This window comes from Dromiciops gliroides, chromosome 3 (genome assembly GCF_019393635.1).
Source record: "Dromiciops gliroides isolate mDroGli1 chromosome 3, mDroGli1.pri, whole genome shotgun sequence".
Lineage (NCBI taxonomy): Eukaryota > Metazoa > Chordata > Mammalia > Microbiotheria > Microbiotheriidae > Dromiciops > Dromiciops gliroides.
In genome coordinates, this window is record NC_057863.1 from 585,717,503 (window position 1) to 585,739,530 (window position 22,028).

Here is a 22,028-nt window from a genome sequence, read left to right on the forward strand (position 1 = left end):
AACAGAGGTATGTAAGCGTGTGTATGTGTGTATGCATGTACACACGTGCACGTGTGTGCATGTGCAATAAAGGGTAGTGAATAGGGTGGGGCCCATGATAACCCAACTATATGGACCATCTGCTGGACTCCTCTCTCTTATAATACATGCTTGAATTGCTTTAATGACATTTTTATTCTACAGAAATCAAAAGAAGCAATTAAGAGAACTGCTACAATAGGCCTAATTCCAACCAACATGGGAGAATTCACTGACATATTAAATTATTCTAGTATTATACAGTACCATAAGAAACTAGACTATAGATTAAACTTTGAGAATTATGGGATTGTGTGATTAGGCTGGGGGAAGTCTCAAAGACTGATAAAAAAAGGTGTTTGGGTTTTTTAAAGATTTGTTTGATATGAACATCCATGAACATCTCCTAGGGAAACCATTCATTTATTTAAAGTTTTGATTTCCAAATTCTATCCCTCTCTCATTCCCTCCTTCCCTACCCTACCCACTCGTTGAGGTGGCAAGCAACCAGATATAGGTTATACGTGTTCAATGTGCTAGGGAAACTAAATGAAAAAACCTACATACTGGGAGGTTGGATTAAGGGACATCTATAGTTCTTCTTAACTCTGGGTCTGTCTTCTAAAGTAGATTTAAAAAGTCAAAACATCACCTACACAAACCCCAAACCAAGGTAGTTTGCTGCTATGTGTGAAAAGAATAGAAATCTCAGACTAAACAAAGTAGATGAGGGTTAACAGGCCTTTGATGATAAAAGATATTCCCCCAGGAAAGCTTTGAGTGCTAGAAATAGCAAAAAGGAAAAGCATGATCCAGAATTATGTAAAGAAAGCCAATCTAAAAGAATTCCCACCATTTTCTATTTCAAAGAAAGTCATATTAATTCAATGTGACCCCCTCCAGGAACCCCTTCCCAATGCTCTTTCTCCATTACATTTTCTCATATTGACTTTTCTTTGTACATGTTATATTTCCCCAGGAGATTATAAGCATTTTGACAGCAAGATCTGATTTGTGTGTTTTCTTTGTATCCCTATTGCTCGACGTGGAACCTTGTAAGCAAAGGGTACTTTACAGATGATTACATTAAATTTAACTGCATTGCAGTAGAAGTGATAATAAGAACATTGGCAGGATATGACTCCTCGCTCTTATCTTAAAATTCTTGAGCAAAGAGAAGAAAGTCAGGATCAAACAAAGGCACCCTCTTAACTGATAAAGTGGCATGATTCTCCAAGCATAGTGTTGGTAGTGGTAGAGCGCAGAATGCGCTAAAGTTGATGATAGCCAATCAAAAGAACTGAAAGGATCTCTCTCTCTCTTTTTTTTTTTTTGCTTTCCTGGGAACAAAAGGAAGATAACAATCTTACTCACAGACCTTGATAGAGATCATTAAGGTTTGCAAAGCGCAGCACCTCATTTGATTCTCCCAACTACCCTGGGAGGTTACTGCTGGTTTTAAAACCTATGTTCCAAATGAGGAAACTGAGGTGGACAGAGGTTAAGTGGCATGCTCATGATCACACACTTATACAATTGCTGCTTAGAGTAAATGGGACGGTGATAATGGGCAACAGAGGGAAGGCAGAACTAATCAATTCATATTCTGCTCCTGGTTTCTCTGCCAACATAGATGATATTTGGACTGGGAAGGATAAATGGACAATGGTAAATAGAGTGGAAACCCAAATAGGAGGCTAGAAGAGCACTTAACCTGGACTAACTTATCCAAGATTCTGGAAGACACAAGAAATGCACAGGAAGGAAAATGAGAAGGGGCCATGGGAATAGGAACATTCTGGTATACTGTTAAAGTGAATATACACTTTTTTTTAAAAAAATCAAACTAAAAATAAGGAACATTTGTGGTTTCATGTGTAACCATTTTAGGTTTTTATTCTCCTTTGATCTTATTTGAAAAAAAAAGGGGGGGGCAGCTGGATGGCACTGGCCCTGGATTCAAGAGGACCTGAGTTCGAATCTGACCTCAGACACTTGCAACTTACTAGCTGGGTGACCCTGGGCAAGTCACTTAACTCTCATTGCCTCACCCCCCCCCCAAAAAAATGATCTTATTTGTGAAATATGCTGGCCAATATATAATAATTATTTTAAAAAGAAAATTCATGGAGAACAAAAGAGGTGCGATAAGATTAGAAAAGGAAATGTGTCAACCTGATTTTAAAAAAAAAAAAGGAAAGTGGAACCTTCAAACTACAGGCCACTGAGATTGTCTTATAGATCTCTGACAAAATTCCCTATCAGTGTTCTTAAAACTTTTCTGTGCTACAGACTCCTTTTTAGCAGTCTGATAAAATCTAAGACTCTCTTCTTGGAATAGGTTTTTCATATGCACAAAATAAAATATATAATTGCAAAGAAAATCAATTATACTGAAAGTTTTCCAAATATTTTTAAAAGCAAATTCACAGACCCCAAGTAAAGAAGCCCCATTCTAGATCCTAATGTTAAAGAGGTAGATTTCTTGGCATTTCAAAAAAGAAAGCAGTGACCACAAAGAGCCAGAACAGCTTCATCAAAAACAGGTCACACCAGACTAACCTCATTTCCCTTTTTTGACTGTCACTAGTCTGGTAGATCTGGAAAATGCTACAGAGGCTGAACACTTGGATTTCAGCAAGTCATTTTGACAAAGTCATGCTATTCTTGAGCAGATGATAAGAGAACAGTGAGGTGGACTCTGAACTGTTACAATGAGCAGACCCAAAGAGAAATTACCAATAGGTCAACATGAACTTAGAGGGATTTACCCTTGGCTCTGTGTTATTTAATATTTTTACCAATGACTTAAATGAATGGCATCTTTATCAAATTTGTTAAGGCACAAATCTGGAAGGAATAGCTAATATCATAATGAATGATAGAGCGAGAATCCAAAAATATCATAACAGGCAAAAACAATGTGCCAAATATCGTAAGATGATATTTAATAGGGAAAAATATAAAGTTCTATGCACACAGACATAAAATATCAACTGTATTAGTATAAGATAAGGGTGATATGGCTAGACAACAATTCATGGAAAAGATATCTAAGGATTTTAGTGGGCTGAAAGCAAATTCAGTAATTCAACAAAAGAACATAACCAAAAATGCTAATGGGACCCTAGCCTGCATTAAAGGAGGCATTGCTTCCCAGATAATAAAAGTGACGGCCCCACTCTCATCTGCCCCGATGAGGTCATCTCTGGAGTACTCTGCTCAGTTTCTGAAGACCATATTTTAAGCCAGTGACTTGCTAGAACCCCTCTAGAAGTGGGGGACCAGAATGTTGAGGACAATGGAAACCATCCCACATGACAGTCATTTGAAAGAACTTCGGATATTTAGCTTAGAGGAAAGAGGTGAGACATGAGCCCAACCCTTTAAGTATTAAAAGATAATGTACAGAAAAGGAACTAGATTTGCTCTATTTGGCTCTGGAGGGCAGAATTAGCAGCAGCATTTGGTAGAAGTTTCAGGTAGAGATTTAGGTTTGACAAAGAAAAACTTCATAGTGGCTGGGTTTCTGAAAGGAAAATTGGCAACTTTGAGAGGTCATAAGCTCTTCATGACTGAAGGCCATCAAGCAGAGACTTGATAACCTTTGCAGAGGATTGGTAGAAAGAAATCTTGTTTAGGTACGGATGCTTTCTGCTTCTGAGATTGTGAAGGGGAGTCCCAGGGTAGTGGGTATGTGTGGATAGGGTGACCTCAGGTCCAACATGAAGAAGATGTGACACAGTCTCCAAAGAAGAAAGAGTCTTGGGATAGTAGGGAATCTCTTAGTAATTTTCAGAATTTCTTGGTTATAACTCTATCTCCATACCTGCAAAATGGCGGTCAGTGGCACCACGGCCCCCAAAGCGACCCACTAGCTTTCCATTGGGCTGGAAGGTGAAGACACAGCAAGCCTTGTTGTCCACCACGATGATGTGCCCATTTCGGTCCACAGCCACACCCTTGGGTCCCATGAGCCTACCAGCTCCAATCTTGGTCTGCAAAAGCCCAGAGAGGGAAAGGGGGGCTAAGCTGGTCATCCAAGATAGGGTAAGGGTAGGAAAATCATCACGTCCTAGCATCATCGGGTCTTACAGACAGACTAGTGTGGAAATAGGGAGGCCAAGAGGTAGAGGAAGAGCAAGGAAGAAGTAGAGGGAGGCTTCTCCAACCTCACTCTTCTTTTGTCTCTCCTTGCCTCCAGGGGCTCCATGAAGGAGAAAGAAGACAATATGAGACTATAGAGTAGAGGAAATGAGAGGGCTCTACTGGCCTAGCTCAAAAAGAGGAAACCACATTCAGGCCCAGAACCAAGAGAGTCCAGGAAAAAAGAGATATACATTGGGGGCAGTTGGGTAGCTCAGTGGATAAAGCACTGGCCCTGGATTCAGGAAGACCTGAGTTAAAATCTGGCCTCAGACACTTGACACTTACTAGCTGTATGACCCTGGGCAAGTCACTTAAATCTCACTGCCCTGCTCCCCCCCCCCAAAAAAAAAAGAGAGATATACAGAAAGACTCCAGCTGGGAGAATCTAGTAAATTCTTTCTCACGATCTCCAATGCTCAACTGTCAATCCAGCCTCCTAATGGACCACTGCTTAACTTTTAAATAGTCTCATCTCTTCTCCCTTCTCACACTCAGCACAGGGAAGGAGATGGAAAGCGATAAGCCATGCATGCCTCTCACCTTGAACTTGCCTTCAGGTGAGAAGACACTGACCCAACGGTTGTCATAATCAGCCACAATAATGTCACCATTAGTGTCCACCGCCACGCCTGTGGGACGCTGCAGCTGCCCAGGAGAGCGGCCTCGTACGCCAAAGCGGAGTTTGAACTGGCCCTCATTAGAGAACACCTAGGAGAAGCAGTGAGAGATCACACTCTTGTGAAGACAGACTAAGAGGAGGCTGAAGACGAAGGGGACATAGCTGATGTGATAAAAGCAGAGAGTGAATGAAGAGACTTCCCTAGCTACAGACCCCAGACCCTTCTGCTCTACTCACTGGTTGTTAGGGAAAAAGAGGGCAAAGATAGAAGAGGTGTCCTCATTCTATTAAACTGAGCCCTCGGGGGCAGCTAGGTGGCGCAGTGGATAAAGCACCTGCCACCTGAGTTCAAATCCAGTCTCAGACACTTGACATTTACTAGCTGTGTGACCCTGGGCAAGTCACTTAAGCCCCATTGCCCCACAAAAAACAAAACAAAAAATAAACTGAGCCCTCTCCCTGAACCCAGATCTACTCCTCCATATTCTCTCCCATACCTTCAACCTCCCTCTCAACTCACTCCTTCCTCTCTGCCTACACATAAATGCAAGTCTTCCCTAGCCAAAATATGCTCCTTGAGTCAGGGCAGGGGCCAGTTTTAGCTTTTTTTTTTTTTTTAAACTTCCCAGAGTGCCTCGAAAGCTAAGGGCTGGGTATCAGTAGTACAACCAATGAAAGCCTGAATTGCTTCAATATCCTGGTTAGTAGATTGAGGTGAGGCTAACATTGCCTGGTCTTTTGGAGGAGGCTGTTACCTGGATACACATACAGGTGGGTGGATGGTGGTAGAGGAGTATCACATCAATACCCTGGTGGTTGGGTTGGAGGAGTAATTATTACCTGGATGCACTGGTTGTTGCTGTCAGCCACCACGATGCGGCCACTGCTGGCTGCAGAGATGCCCTGTAAGTTGGTGAATTCGCCCTTCTCTCGACCACGGCTACCTGTAGAAAAAGCATTGTTCTGAAGGGTTTGAAAATAGGCCCTGGAGCCAAATATTCCTTCCTTCTCTCTCTCTCTCTCTCTCTCTCTCTCTCTCTCTCTCTCTCTCTCTCTCTCTCTCTCTCTCTCTCTCTCTCTCTCTCTCTCACACACACACACACACACACACACACACACACACACACACACACACACACACACACCATAGCAACCCTGCATGGACTTCAACTGCCTCTATGGACAGCTGGCTAGGGAAGTCGCTCACCAACTCGGAAGACCAGCTCATCCTCAATAGGGTTGTCCTTCCTCTTGCCTCCTGTGCTATACATGGAGCTGGGCCGGCGCACAGCCTTCTGTCGCACATGGCCACCAGGACCACCAGGGGACTTGACCCGGCGTTTGACATCATCAGGAGAGGGGGGTAGGTCACCAGGGCGCAGGGCACGCACCCGGAAGGGGCTGCCCCGTACAGGCTGCCCGTACAGCAGTACAGAGAGGAGAAGTTCACCCTCTGCACGGGCTGTGTAGACCAGCTCATAAGTGCCATTCTTGTGGTCCAGCACATGGGCTTCAAGGCGAGCCCCATCAGGGCCCGTCAGCTCAGCCCGAAGTTCTGCGCTGCCTGTGCGCACGAGCTGCCCATCCTTGTCTTTGGTGGTGATAGTCAGTGAGGCTGGCTGCCCCACCAGCGCCTGGCGAAGGCCCTCACCTGTAGCCACCGTCTCGTGGGCTGTGGCACTAGTGGTAAGCAGCGCACCCAAGTTGAGAATAGAGCGGCGCAGGCCGTCCGTCTCTAGAAGAAGCTCCAGCTGCCCATTCTCATGAGGCCGCTCAGGGAAGGCTTGGCTGGCCAACGCTGCCAGCCGCTCCCCCATCTGCTTGCGCACGAGCAGCACCTCCGTCTCTGAGCCCAGCCGCAGGGCCTGCTCCGCAAAGCTGCAGCTGCTCCCAATATGCTCCTGGCCCTGACGCAGTGTCTCCAGCTGGGCCTGCAGCACCTGGGGGCATGGGGCGGGCACCGTGGGGGCATAGATAGGGTACCATAGGGGCACTGGGAGGGTAACATGCAGAGGACACCAGGGGGATATAGTGAGTGTACCTTGGGGCACAGCAGGGACATGGCACATAGGGGTATGGGACAGGGGGTACCATGATGGCACATGGAGAATACCATGCAGAGGGCACTGTGGGGTGCAGGGAGAGCACCAAGGGGCAGAGAAGGGGCACTGCTATAGGGTACAGCAGGAATAAGTACCATTAGGGCACAGAAAGCACTATGGACCACAGTGCGGATGGTGCTGAGCACAGACCCAGGGAAAAAGAAGGACCCTTAAATAAGGAAGGGGGTAAGGGAATGGGATGGGGAGAACAAAAAAAGGAACAGGATGGGGGAATGGGGAAAGGATGGGCAAATTGGGGGTGGAAGTTGGGAAAGGGGGCTGGGAGCCCACCTTCTGCTTGGCCCCACAGATGGCCTCCAGGTCCCTGACTAGTGCCCCCTTGCGCTGCTGTAGGGCCTGCTCCAGTTCCTCAAAGGCCCCACTGATTTGGGCCAGGGCCTCAGCCTTCCGATCCACCAGCTGCTGGCTGATCTCTCCCACCAGGGCAATGGCTGCTGTCAGCTGGGGCAACCTAGAAAGGGAATAGGCAAAGATGGTTAACACTGAAATCTGTGAGGGATCAAAGGATCCTAGATTTAGATTCAGAAGGAAACTTGGAAACCACCATGTTCAGTCCCTTCATTTTATTTTATTTATTTATTTTTTTTTTAGTGAGGCAATTGGGGTTAAGTGACTTGCCCAGGGTCACACAGCTAGTAAGTGTTATGTGTCTGAGGCCGGATTTGAACTCAGGTACTCCTGACTCCAGGGCCGGTGCTCTATCCACTTCGCCACCTAGCTGCCCCCAGTCCCTTCATTTTATAACGGAGGAAAGAGAGGCACAGAAGACTTGCATGACTTGGCCAAGGTCACATAGCTGGTCATCTGAGACACAAGATCCAAATCTGTGGCCGCATTTTATCTAGGCCTTTCTCAGGGTCCCTTTTCCCCACAGCCCCAGCACACCCTGACCATTCCTACCGGCTGCGCACGGTGTCTAGCTGTCTCTGCAGGGCTGCTTTATGCTGCTCCACCACATCCCGGAGCAGCACGGTGCGGTGCTCCCCATGTTCCCCAGCTCGACATTCCCCACACATGGCTGTCTCACATGACTCACAGTAGAACTCCATTGTCTGGGAGCAAACAAGCAGAAACTGATAGGCCAGAGCTCAGCTCCTCAAGCCACAATAACTAGCCACCCCAAGTAATTTCTTAGCCTACCCCTGCCCAGTCTTCCTTTAACCAGCCAGAAGCCCCAGCCCCCTCCATCCATAACTGTGCCAACTTCCCCTCAGCCTACTCCTTTCTCTTCTTCATCCCCACCCTTTTTCCATCCCTATCCTTGTATTGTCCAGATAGGCACAGCCCTGGCCTCACTGGCCCTCTCTTGGGCCCACCTTGCCTTCATGGTTGGGACAGGAGAGAGGACGCCCAGCCACAGCGCAGAGCGGGTGAGGGGCAGTGGGATCACGGCCTCCATCAGGGGTCCTCTGCATTACTTCTATAAGGTTGCTGATAAAGAAATTATTTTGCAAAGCAGAAACACCCTGCTCAGGGAGGATGGAAGTCTGGCGGCACACAGGACATGACAACGTCAGACTCTGTGCAGGTATATAGCTCTGCAGGCACCTGCAAGGAGAAGGAAAGGGTGTCGGCAGCATCAGAACATGGGTCAGAGTCAAGGAGAAGGGAACTGCAGTTCCCCAATCACTTCTATGCTTATCTATGCTACTTACCTCTCACAGAAGGTGTGCAGGCAGGGCAAAACTTTAGGGCAATGGTATCGATCAAGGCAGATGCTGCACACCAGGAACTGCTTGTCAATCTGCCGAACCACTGGGCTGGTACTGCCTTCCCGCTTTGCCATGGTGCAGACAATTAGTTCCTCCCCCTCAGGCCAGTCTTTAGGAAGAGAGAAACACATGTCAGTCAACCCCCTCCTTCTTCCAAGAGATGCCACCAATTGGCACAGGAGGGCATAGGGTGTCTCACCTGCCCTCTCTACTCTTTATCCTTCTCCCCAAAATGGTTTTCATGGGGATGTTCCTTCAGATCCATTCAGCAAATAGTCCCCTCTCTTAGTAATAGTATCTCCTCTTCATGAGAACTCTGTATAGTCACACAAACTCCCTCTTTCCTGAATCCTTTCTTTCTGGTAACAAGGATGTTTGCTAAAACTAGCTCTCTGTGTATATAGGAAACCAAAGACAGAGTGGGGAAATCTGGGACAGCCAGTGCAAGAGAAGAAGACGGGCAGTCTGGGATGCAGGCCCATCCACACATCACTGGTATTTGTGACATTTAAAATTCTAAAAGGGCAGTTAGGTGGCTCAGTAAATAGCACACCAGGCCTAGAGTCTGGAACACTTGAACCCAAAACTGGTCTCAGACACTTACTAGCTGTGTGACCCTAGGCAACTCACTTCATCCTCTTTGCCTCAGTTTCCTCATCTGTAAAGTGAGCTGAAGGAAATGAAAAAGCACTCTAGTATCTTAGCCAAGAAAACTCCAAATGGGATAGGGAAGAGTCAAACACAACTGAAATAACTGAACGACAAAAATTGCAAAATGGGATTCTCCTGGCCAGAAACTGGGGAAGGGGAGGTTGGGGGGAGGGGAATGATGATGCTGATGAGTAATTAAAATAGGCTGGAGAAGTGGATGAAGAGCTGGTAACCTGGCATGGAAAAAGAGTATGAATACTCGTTTGGCTCAGGTTGTACCTATCATCTTGGCTATGGTATTAAATAAAAAAAAAACAATAGGGGAGATCCAACTGAAGTAAGAGTCTTGAAGGAAGGAAAACAAAACATCTAAGTAAAAGCACTCAAGGGACCAGGCTTGATCAGGAGTTGAGATGAAGTCTAAGAATAAGGAGGGAACACACTTCCTTGTGTGAGCCCTAACAAAAGGCTTGTGAGCATGCTCTAGGCAAATGGAGAGGGAGGCGGTGTCAGAAAGGTTCAAAGTCACAGAGACCATCAAGTAGCCAAGGATGCTTCAGCAAAGTCAAAGCAGAGTGACCTGAAACCCAATATGCCAGATTAGATCCTCACCTGGGACCCCTCAAACCAACCTGAGGCAAGAACAAATACTGGACAGAGCCTCCCTAAACAGTGCTAGAAAGCGGATGAAGGCAGGATAGAGCCCTGTGGTAAGGATGAGATGAGGGGGAGGGACCAGGTAGTGGAAGAAACAGAATTCTGCGAGAAATGCTGGAGGAAAACAGGGCCTTATTTACAGGAGGGGAGGAAGCAGAGAATGTCAGAGTTGGAAGGGATCTTAGAAACCAGCTAGTCCAACCCACCACAGAGAAAGGATTCCCTCAGCAACATGCCTCAGCAAATTTACCCTTTATCTGAAGACCTAAAGAGAGAGAGAGAGAACCTACTCCCTCCAGAAGCAACCCATTCCACTTTGGATTATAATTATACAATTATAATCCTTAAGGATTATCATACTTAAGGAGTTTTTTGTGTTTGTTTTTTTTTTAACCAAAATTTGCTTCTCTTCAACTTGCACCCATGCTCTCAGTTCTGTCCCCTGGGGCCAGGCAGAAAAAGAGCATCATGTTTTTACATGGCAGTCCCTCATATATTTGAAAAGTGATACCAAGTCCCTTCCAAGTCTTTTCTGCAGGCTAAAAACTCTTGAGTTCCTTTAAAAGACCTTCTGAAGACATTAACTTAAAGGAAGAATCAGGAAGGCCAGATCCCAACGGGAAAATGGACAGAATAGAAAAAAAGTGTTTGGGGTCATCTTGCTCCTCAGCTCTAACCCACTTACTTGAGGTCAGGAGACTGAGAAAGGGAGGGTGAAGTGCTGAAGTTGGAAGGCTAGAAAGGCTATACAGTAGTTAAGTAAGGAGTCTGGGCTTTGGGCTTTAAGATCAGGGTGCAAGAATTGAAGTGAAGGACTCACGAGTTGGAGTATTGAGGCTCTATGGGAGCTAAATCAGGAGGGTGGGACGAGAAAGCTAGGAGCATAAATTAAGAACTGGAAGTAACCTTAAGGCCATCAATTCCAACCTCTTCATTTTACATGAGGAAACTACCAAACAGAGAGGATTAGTGACTTGTCTGAGGTCACATGGCTAGAAAATATCTGAGGCAGGGTTTGAACATTAATTTTTGGGGGGACTCAAGAAACTGAGTAAAGTTGGAGAGAGGGGAGAGGAAGGGTACTCCTCCGAATACCAGCAAGAGTTCAAGGGAATTTAAAGCAAAGTGAAGGGACTGCCCAGGAACTGGAGGAGACATTCAAATGACTGGAGAACTTTGGGAGTTGAGGGGCTCAGGAGCTTTAGTTAAGGTACAGACAAGGAAGCAGGTGTTAAGGGACATGGTGAAGGGCCCCTAGGTACTGGCAACATGGTAGAAAGGCTGCTGGTGGGAGCAGCTAGGTGGTGCAGTGGTAAAGCACCGGCCCTGGACTCAGGAGTACCTGAGTTCAAATCCAGACTCAGACACTTGACACTTACTAGTTGTGTGACCCTGGGCAAATCATTTAACCCCCGTTGCCCCGCAAAAAAAAAAGAAAAAAAAGAAAGGCTGCTGGAGGGGCAGCTAGTTGGCGAAGTGGATAAAGCACCAGCCCTGAATTCAAGAGGACCTGGATTCAAATTTGGCCTCAGACACTTGACACCTACTAGCTGTGTGACCCCGGGCAAGTCACTTGAAAGAAGGAAAGAAAGAAAGGAAGGAAGGAAGGAAGGAAGGAAGGAAGGAAGGAAGGAAGGAAGGAAGAAAGAAAGAAAGAAAGAAAGAAAGAAAGAAAGAAAGAAAGAAAGAAAGAAAGAAAGAAAGAAAGAAAGAAAGAAAGAAAGAAAGAAAGAAAGAAAGAAAGAAAGAAAGAAAGAAAGAAAGAAAGAAAGAAAGAGAGAAAGAAAGAGAGAAAGGAAGGAAGAAAGAAAGAAAAGCTGCTGGATGGATTTGTAGTCAGACAACCAGGGTAAAAATCCCAACTCTATCACTAAGTAGCTGTATGACCTTGGGCAAATCACTGAGTCTCTCTGGGCTGATCCCTCATCTGTAAAATGAAGGGGTTGGACTAGCCTCTAAGACTCCTACAAGATCTAAACCTCAAGATTCTATGACAGGGGTGGAGAGCAGGCTCAGGAGACTGCTAGAGAATGAGCAGACTCTGACTGAAGGAGTTACATGAGCTGAGTAAGGAAGGCAGGTTTAGAGGGTCAGGAAGTTAGTAGAATGAAGTAGTGGAAAGGGGCACGGGTGGGGGGGAGGGTAGCAGCATAGACTCAAGGACTGGGGGACTCGAGGTTGAGTAAGGGGGCTCCTGGGGCTGATATAGGGAACTAGGCTTGGATGAGGAGAAAGTGATGAGGATGCTGACCGAGAAAGATTATACATACACAGAGGGGCTAAGGGGAAGAGTGGACAAACTAGTCTCAGGAAAATGGGGCTCTATGCTTCTTGGATTGAGAAGTGGTCAAGAAGCTATGGGAGGGGGCCAGGCGCAGAGATGGTCAAGGTAGAGCAGCTGACAGCCCAGTACTCAGTCCGACCAGCCCACGCCCCGAGCCCCTTTCCAACCCGGCCCCAGAGAGGGGTTATGCGGTAGGGGTGGCGCTCTAGGGCAGCACAGCGGCTGTGGGCGGGGAGTGAGCCGCAGCCAGTGCCCAAGGCCAGTGCTGCCTGGGGCTGGAGAGAGAGGACTGAGAAAGCTGCGGCTCCTCCTCTTCCTCTTCCCTTTCCCTTTTCCCTTTCCCCTTCCTGCTGCAGAGAAGCGTTTCGAGGTACCCCTCACTGGCTTTCTGCAGGACACAGTTCCCATTGCCCACCCACCTCCACCCCCACCCTCACCCCCACTAGGTTCAACATCTTGCCTCCAAACCCGTGGGACCGTCCTCCCCTGTGGAGAACGAGACGCAGTTCTGTAAGCCAGAGTCAGAGTCATCAGACAGGAAAGGGAGAGGGGGAGGGGGAAACTCCCCTCCCTAGGCTCAGCTTGGGAACTGGGGGCCTGGGGGATGGGGAAAAGGCGTGTTGCGGAGCAGCCGGCAGCTTAAGGTGGGTGGGGATGGGGTCTAAAATCTTGGCATAAGGAATCTTAATTATTCGGAAGGGCAATGAAAGAGGATGGGCACAGATCCAGGAAAGGGGGCAGTGAGGCTGGTGCAGGCAGGACATGCGAGCTGGGATCTTCAGCCGCAGAACGGGGATAGTGGCCAACCAGGCCTTGATCAAGAAGGGCGGGTTGGAAAGCATAGCGGCTTGGGATTAAGACAAGGAGGCCTAGATCTGGAGGCAGACCTATGTGGTGAGGATTTGGAAGAGAAGTGGAATCATTGCTAACAGTATGGGCTTCTATCCAGCTATGCCCCAGCCTGTCCCAGACATGGGGCATCCTTTGGGCAGTAACTGCCCCTCCAATCAGTCACCCCTCAGCTTAGTCTGAGTGCTTCCCCAAAAGGCTCTCCCTTGTTCCTTCCTCAAACTCTATTTTGGATCCTTTTTTCTTCTTTCTTTCTTTCCTCCTCATCCTCCTCCTTCTTCTTTTTTTTTTTTGGTGAGGCAATTGGGGTTAAGTGATTTGCCCAGGGTCACACAGGTAGTAAGTGTTAAGTGTCTGAGGCTGGATTTGAACTCAGGTCTTCCTGAATCCAGGGCCAGTACTCTACCCACTGCGCCACCTAGCTGCCCCTCCTTTTCTTCTTTAATGCCACCCCCTACACCACATTCTGCTTTCTCTTACATATCCACATATAAAACTGGGCTCCTGGCTATCCTGGAACATGCCTTACATAGTCATGCCACTGCCTCTTTGGTTCATACTGTTCAATCCACTTTAAAATGCCTTTCCCCACCACCACATTCATGTCTGAACTTGTCAAAAGCCTACCCAGTGTTCAAGACCCAGCTATTTGCCACCATATCCATTAAGGTTGCCCTGACCTCCCTCCAATAAAGTCCTATAATTTCAGGATACATAGCACATTCTTCCTTGTTTCACTGCTATTTGTACACATATCACAAATGGTAAGGGGACTGGAACATATAAGCTTGGTTGAAGGAACTGGGAGTGAATACTTGGCCCAGAGAAGAAAAGACTAGGGGGAGGAGGGGAGCAGGCTGCAACAGCATGACATTTGATTTGGTATAATTATTTGGAGGCTGTCACAGAAGAGGAATTAGACTTATTCTTTGTCCCCATCAGAACAGCAGCAACAGGAAGAAGTTACAGAGAAGCTGATTTTGGCTTAATATAATTTACAGCTGGGGCAGCTAGGTGGCGCAGTGGAGTCAGGAGTACCTGAGTTCAAATCCGACTTCAGATACTTGGTACTTACTAGCTGTGTGACCCTGGGCAAGTCACTTAACCCCTACTGCCCTGCAAATATATATATATATATATATATATATATATATATATATAAAAAATTTACAGCTGTCAAAAATTGAAATAGGTTGTAGGCCCTATTTCAGGACATGGTCCATCAATGGAAAACAAAGACTGGATGATCACACAACTAGAATGTTATGATTCTGAGGCCTCTTTCAACTTTTAAGATTCATGTGACTCAATCCTCAGACCTGAGTCATAGATTTAAAGCTGAAAGAAACCTTAGAGGTCATGTAGTCCAACCCCCTCATTTGACAGATATGTAAGCTTGAGGCTCAAGGAAGTGAATTGCCTAAGATACTCAGTGTACTCCTGAGAACGAAGAACTATGCACACCAGAGCCAATACAAAGACATGGGGTTCAAAGTTCACTGTCCCCCTCTTGACTGCCCTTTCCTTCCTCTCACTGCCTCACTACCCAATTCTAACTCCCCCCACCACTCTACTCTTCTCTCTCCTCACCACCCTTTTCCCTCCTCAAAGCTGTCACCCACCCCTCTCTCAGCAGATGATCCTCCCGTTGTGTTTCCTTCCTTTCGTGCCCCAACAAATCCCCCTCTTTCCTCTCCACTGATCCTGATCAAATGAGATCATGTATGTAAAAGGTCTGTTAAACCTGAAAACACATTTCCTCAGCTATAGCGTGAGGAGGTTGGACTAGATGGGTTCTAAGGCCCCTTTCAGTTGTAAATCTATGATTTTCTACATCAAGGTGGTGTGGGGAAAGCTAGACTTGGAGTCAGCCAAGACCTGTGTTCAAACTTAACCTTTCCCTGACAAGTTATAGCACTACAAACCAATCATCTGACCCCTCTGAACTTCCGTTTCTTTATCTGATGGAGAACCTCAAAGGGAGATAAGTCTCTATCTCACCCACACTGTTGTGAGGAACAAGTGAGATTATATAGGATATTCCAAAACTCTTGGTGTAGTTTTAATCATGTGTGTATATGTGGATGATATATACTATCTAGAACATACATAGTATGCATATACATACACATTGTTTAACAAGTATACATACATGTGCATGTGTAATTTTTGAAACTCTTAAGGGCTATAATTTCTTTATATTATTTATATAATATTACATATTTATATTTTTCAGTTATTAATTGGGGGGGGCAATGAGGGTTAAGTGACTTGCCCAGGGTCACACAGCTAGTAAGTGTTAAGTGTCTGGGGTCAGATTTGAATCAGGTCCTCCTGAATCCAAGGTCAGTGCTTTATCCACTGTGCCACGTAGCTGCCCCCTTCAGCTATTAGTTTCACCATCACCACCCTCCTCCTTCTCAGCATCTTTCAAGATCTAACTCTTAGGTCCTTCAAGAAGCTTTCTCCTAACTCTTCTCCCCTATTCATTTAACAGGTATTTTACCAAACATGCACAATATTCCTAGCTCTATGCTAGGCCCTTTAAGGGCAGAATAAGAGAGAAGACATAGTCCAGGCAATCAGAGAGTCCACAGTCTAGTTGTGGAGAAATAGGACACACACCTATTCAATTAGCAAATAAGTCCTGTCTTATTATAACAATGACCCGATGTAAAAAGATAAAAGTTAATACATTTAAGTGAAAAGTTCTATACTTATCAATAGTATAAGAACAGAATAAAAGGTGCCATTTAGAGTTGGGAGTTTTAGGGCTTTAGAGTTTACAAAGTGCTCTACCAATATTATTTCCTTTTATCCTTATCATTTCCTGGGAGGTAGGTACTATTTAACCTTCACATTTTACATGAGAAAACTGAGGCAAGCTTTCCAAGGGTCATACATATATAATAAGACACATAATGAGTGTGTCTAAGGCCAAATCTGAACTCATCTTTCTGACTCCAGGTCCAGTGCTCTATCCACTATACTTCCCAGAATAGGGAAATGTAACTAGACAATAATTCCTTGGGATATAACAGGTTTTCCTGCATTACAGAGCTTTAAATGAAGGCTGGTTGACCACTTTGGGAGAATGCTGTAGGCATGATTCTCAGTCAGGTATGTAGCACAGCTAGGTCCAACAGATAGTATATTAGGCCTAGTGTCAGGAAGACCTGAGTTCAAATCCAAGTCTCAGACACTGACTAGCTATGTGACCTTGAGCAAGTCTGCCTCTGTCTGCCTCAGTTTCCTCAACTTGTAAAATGGGAATAATAATAGCACCTACCTCCCATGGTTGTTGTGAAGATAAAATGAGAAAATATTTGTAAAGTGCTTAGTAGAGTGCCTGGCATATAGTAGGTGCTATAAAAATACTTCTTCCTTTCTCCTATATGTTGGATTTAGATGGACTTTATGCTCCCTTTTGACTCTGAGATGCTGTGATCCTGTAAAGTGCTTATTAAACATGAAAAAACATCTAGGGGTTTTAGTGGACTGCAAGCCCAATGAGTCAACAGTGTGCCAGCAGCCAAAAAAGAAAAAAATGTGAATGTGCTCTTGGGCTGCATTAACAGAAGACCATTCAAAAGGAAAGATGTAGTGGTCTTGCTTTACCCTGCTCTGGTCAGACCACAGATGGAGTGCTGTGAACAGTCATGTATCTCAAATTTTAGGAAGGGCATGGACAACCAACCTTTAGCAGGTGTGCAAAGGAGGGCAACCTGAATAGTGAAATAGAGACCAGACCACACATCAGTTAGAGAACCTGGGAGTATTTAACCTAAAAAAAGAAAAAGCTTAAAAGGGACATAACTATCTGAAAGGTTGTCATGTGGAAAGGGGATTAAATTTGTTTTCTGGAGGACAAAACTAGGAGTGATGGAGAAGATTTACAGAAAAGCAGATTTTAGCTAGATTTAGGATGTAAGTTCCTCCACAGGATATAATTATCTCAAAGGCAGAAACTGTTTCATGTCTATGTTTGTATAGCCACTGTCTTGCACAATTCCCTGGAAACAACAGGCCATGTTTTATTTTTTAATTAATGTTTATTCAATTAATTTGTTTAATTAAATGTTTGTCAAATGAAAGTGATGGAAGGAAAAACTTCTTAGCAATTAGAGCTGTCCAAAAGTAGAATGAGCCCTATGGGGCAATAGGTTTCTCATCCCTGGCAGACTTAAAGTGAAGGATGGGTGACCACTTCTCAGGAATGCTAGAGGGGATTTATATTCAGGTACAGATTGGACTAATTGACCTCTGAAGTTCCTTCCAACTGATTCCACCAATGACTCTAAAATAGTTCCTTTTCCTCTCCACTCTTAACTGCCAATAGCCTCAATTAGGCTTTCATTACCTCTCCTGGGTGCTGTTAACAGTCTCCTTAACAAGCTTTCTCCTTTCCAGGCTCTCTCTAATGCACTGGGTCTGAACACATCACTCTCCGGCTCAAAAACCTTCAGTGACCACCCACTTCTGTTTTGTTTTTGTTTTTTTTGCAGGGCAATGGGGGTTAAGTGACTTGCCCAAGGTCACACAGCTAGTAAGTGTCAAGTGCCTGAGGCCAGATTTGAACTCAGGTACTCCTGAATCCAGGGCCGGTGCTTTATCCACTGTGCCACCTAGCTGCCCCCCACCCACTTCTTATAAAAGAAAACAGAAATTCAGCTGGGCAATCAAGGCCCATGACAAGCTACTCCATCCTACCATTCATGTTTTGTCTCATAGAGATGCAGTGGATTGAATACTGAACTTGGAATGAGGAAAACCTGAGTTTAAACAGTCTTAGATGTATACTAGCTGTGTGACCCTGTGGAAGTTGCTTGGCCTCTCAGTTTCATCTGTAAAATGGAGATAACAGCATGTACCTGACAGAGTTTTTGTGAGGATCAAAAGAGATATAACACTTTGCAATCCTTAAGGCAACATATAAATGCTAGTCGTTATTAATTACTCCCCTTCTCGTACTGCCTAGTTCAGCCAAATACCATTCATCATTCCCAGATTTTTTTGTCCTGCCTTCTTCTACATCCATGAATTTGATGTACTCTCCATGTCTTGAACAGACCCCTTCTGGTTAAGTGATTTGCCCAGTCAAGTGTCTGAAGTCAGATTTGAACTCAGGTCCTCCTGAATCCAAGGCCGGTGCTTTATCCACTGTGTCACCTAACTGCCCCTTGAAATTCTTTTCCTTCAAATCCAGCTCAGCTGTACCCTCTTCCCTTAAGCCTGCCCTAAGACAAACATGAAGTTACCTCTCCTGTTTTCACAATCATTATGTTATTTAGCACGTATTTTGTGCTTATCTCCCCTTTTAGAATGTAAGCACCTTGGGGACAGAGATTATTTTGTTTTTCATCTTTGCATCCCCACTGGTAAGTACTGGTGATGGGAAGGGAAGGGAAGAATTTGTTAGGTGTGTGCTAAGCACTTTACAAACTTATCTCATTTGTTCCTCACAACAATCTTGTGAGGTGCCATTACTATTCCTATTTTACTGTTGAGGAAACTGAGGCAGGCATGCCAATGGCTTGCCCAGGGTCATATAGCTAGTAAGTGTCTGAAGTTGGATTTGAATTCAGGTCCTCCTAACTCCAGGCCTAAAGCTCTATCTATTGTACCACAAAGCTGTGGTTTCAAGCTCAGGACATACCACATAGTAGGCACTTAATAAATGGATTGAATAGGCTCCAAGGCTTGTGTACTATTAATACAAGCCCCAATATATAAAAGAATTTGGTTTGCTTGATGCCCAAGTGTTAGAGCTACTAAAGGAAATGGTCTCCCAAATACCCCAGAATAGAGTCAATTGTTCTGTGCCTTATATATACATCCTTCCCAGCAATGCTGAAATGCACTTGTCCGCTGTCAGTGAGCTGACACATTTGAAAATAGATGTTTGGAAGAAACTGTAAAAAGTGAAGGTGGTGGGGCAGCTAGTTGGCAAAGTGGATAGAGCACCAGCCCTGGATTCAGGAGGACCTGAGTTCAAATCCAGCCTCAGACACTTAACAATTACTAGCTGTGTGACCCTGGGCAAGTCACTTAACCCCAATTGCCTCACAAAACAATACCAGTAAATATTCCTGTTTATTCCTAATCATTGTGACATTTCTGAATTAAATTAAATTAACTCAGTGTTTAAATGGTCATGACCCTTTTACCCAAGGATTCCACTATTGGGCATATACCCCAAGCAAAGTTAGTCTAGAACAAAGGTCAAATATATGCAAAAATGTTCATAGTAGCACTCTGTGATGACAAAGACCTGCAAACAAAATGGATGCCCAGTAACTGAAGAATAGCTGAAAAAAATTATGAAATCTGAATGAAATGGAATATTATTATGCATAAGGAAATGACAAGTATAAGAAATTTGGAGAAACACAAGATGATTTGAATGAACTGATGAAGAACAAAATATGCAGAGTAAAAAAAAAAATGTTACACACAATAATTATGAAGATGTGAATGAAAAGATACTAAAACGAAGTTACACTGTAAGTAAAAATATGTGAAGTTCCCAGGGGACAGATGACATACCTCTCTCCTCAAACCATCAAAGAGAGGGCTGACAGAGCAGAATGTCTGCTACATTTTAAGGTGAAATCACTGTGCTGGATTATTATTATTATTATTGTTGTTGTTTTTCTTTGTCACAAGGGAGGGTCTACTCTGGAGGCTATTTTTTCCCCCAGAAATGACTGTGATAGAAAACAAAAAATATTGATAAAATGGACTTTTAAATGTTCAAATAATGGTTTGTTTAGAGCCTTAGACTCTAAACAAATGAGTAAAATTATTTTTAAAATTATTCAGAAAGTTGTGGATTTTGTCTTCATATTAATTTTGAGAAAGGTAACCTGTTGCAACATAGACAACACTGAACTGGAAATCTGCCACAAACAAACTTTGAGAATTGAAAGTCAATGCCTTTTCTGGCTCTCATTTTTATAAAATGAGGGTGTTAGGTTAGATAAGATACCCACTATCTCTCAGATTCTATTATCTAGATTCAGATATATTCCTAGGTGCGAAAGGGACATCAGATATGATTTCAGAGTCAATGTTTATATAAAAGGTAAAGGTTGCAAATGACTAAAAAAGGGCAAATGCCAGGCTTTCTAAAAGAAGGAAAAGATGCATTACCAAAAGATGGGGTGGTAAACTTGATATAACTCCCTGGCTACAGATTATTAAATGAGTGTTGGTCACTGTTTAGGAAAGAATGTGGTATTTGTTTCTCCATTAAAATCCCGTACTCACCATGGCATGGAGGTGACTCTGGGCTCTTAAAAGTCTATGACACAGGGCAGCTAGATGGCGCAGTGGATAGAGCACTGGCCCTGGAGTCAGGAGTACCTGAGTTCAAATCCGGCCTCAGACACTTAACACTTAACTAGCTGTGTGACCCTGGGCAAGTCACTTAACCCCAATTGCCTCACTAAAAAAATTTAATTTAATTTAATTTAAAAAAGTCTATGACATGGGGCGGCTAGGTGGCGCAGTAGATAAAGTACCAGCCTTGGATTCAGGAGTACCTAAGTTCAAATCTGGCCTCAGACACTTGACTTACTGGCTGTGTGATCCTGGGCAAGTCACTTGACCCCAACTGCCTCACCAAAAAAAAAAAAAAAAAAGTCTATAACAGTAAACCACTAGTTCTGGCAGGTCCCACACCAAGCTAGAAAGTCTTCTTGTCCAGTCCTGGTGACAGATTGTGTATGTCATCAGAGGACCAGTCCAGTTAAGTTCAGAGTTTCATCACCAGACTACTGGCAATAAATTTTCTTCCCTTCCACAAAAACACATGAAGACCCTCTACTAAGGCATTTTACCCCCAGTGAAATCACAGAGCTTCTGGAATATTAGACAGTGGTGTTCCATAGGAGACAATTTAGGTATCCTAAATCCAAGTAGTAACATAATAACATTTTCCTTTCTTATACAGTTACTATGTTGGTATGATTAGGGGTCACATATTGTACATTTTATCTTGATTTAAGCTAAACATTGGACAGTCTTACATAATACCCTTAACAAAATGAAAAAAAAATATCTAGGCTGAACAATAGGCGTTTCAACAATCAAAGTCAATGAATATTGAATAATGGAGTAATATCAATCTGGATGGAGGAAAATGTCCAGGAGAGCGACACAGGGATCTGTCCTAGATCCTGTTCTTTTCCAAGATTTTTTTTATCAAAGATCTAAAGGAAGGGATAAGTAGCATGCTTCTCAAATTTATGGAAGAAATAAAGTAAAGAGAGGTTGCTAATATGTTGGATGAGAAGATAAAGGTTAAAAAAAACTTTAGATTGCTAATATTGTGGCTGTCAAGATTAAGGTTAAAAAAAAAACAACCCACAAAGAGCATAGATTGATGAGCAAAATCTAATTATGAGCCTTAATAGTGACAAATGTTAAGGATCTGCTCTTGAGTTAAAAAATCAATGACATAAAAAAGAATGGGGGTGTCTGTGGCTTGACAGCATGTCAAGTTAAAATTCTGGGGTGGGGGGTTAGTGGACTGCAAACTCAATTTGAGTCAATATTCTGGTTAACAAGATCATGGACTATATAAATAGAAGCACAGCATCCAGAAACAAGGGAGGTGATAATCTTATTATCTTTTGCTCCAATCAAACAACATCTAGAGTTTTGTGTTCAGTTGGGGGGAGGGCATATTTTCAGAAGGACATTGACAAAGTGGCATACATCACAGGATAGTGAAGGAACTCAAAGCCATGACATCTGAGGTCCAGATGAAGGAATTAAGGATGGTTAGCCTGAAAAAAGAGAAGACTTAAGGAGAAGATGGTCCTTCAAGACCCAGCGGAAATGTCAGTTCATCTGGGAAGGAATTTGTACAGGGTGATTTCTCCCTCGTCTGAAAACCCAGAGCACTCTCTTTGTGCCTCTTACTGCATTTTCACATTGTACTTTGTGCCTATGTCTTTTCT

The 22,028-nt window shown here is 44.2% G+C and overlaps 1 protein-coding gene across 4 annotated transcripts in view; it reads right to left on the reverse strand.

Moving 5' to 3' along the window:
• Nucleotides 1–22,028, reverse strand: part of TRIM3 (tripartite motif containing 3) — a 34,893-nt gene that overhangs the window by 9,904 nt on the left and 2,961 nt on the right. For 3 of the 4 annotated variants that reach the window (XM_043994691.1, XM_043994689.1, XM_043994690.1), the window contains exons 3-10: nucleotides 8,565–8,730; nucleotides 8,226–8,457; nucleotides 7,810–7,961; nucleotides 7,180–7,360; nucleotides 5,994–6,726; nucleotides 5,627–5,730; nucleotides 4,708–4,875; nucleotides 3,848–4,016 (exon numbers count right to left, since the gene is read on the reverse strand). In XM_043994691.1, the coding sequence (XP_043850626.1) occupies nucleotides 3,848–4,016; nucleotides 4,708–4,875; nucleotides 5,627–5,730; nucleotides 5,994–6,726; nucleotides 7,180–7,360; nucleotides 7,810–7,961; nucleotides 8,226–8,457; nucleotides 8,565–8,695 (1,870 nt within the window). In that variant the 5' untranslated portion in view covers nucleotides 8,696–8,730. Of the gene's footprint in view, nucleotides 1–3,847; nucleotides 4,017–4,707; nucleotides 4,876–5,626; nucleotides 5,731–5,993; nucleotides 6,727–7,179; nucleotides 7,361–7,809; nucleotides 7,962–8,225; nucleotides 8,458–8,564; nucleotides 8,731–22,028 lie in introns of those variants that run through there. The other variant, XM_043994692.1, reaches the window with a different exon arrangement.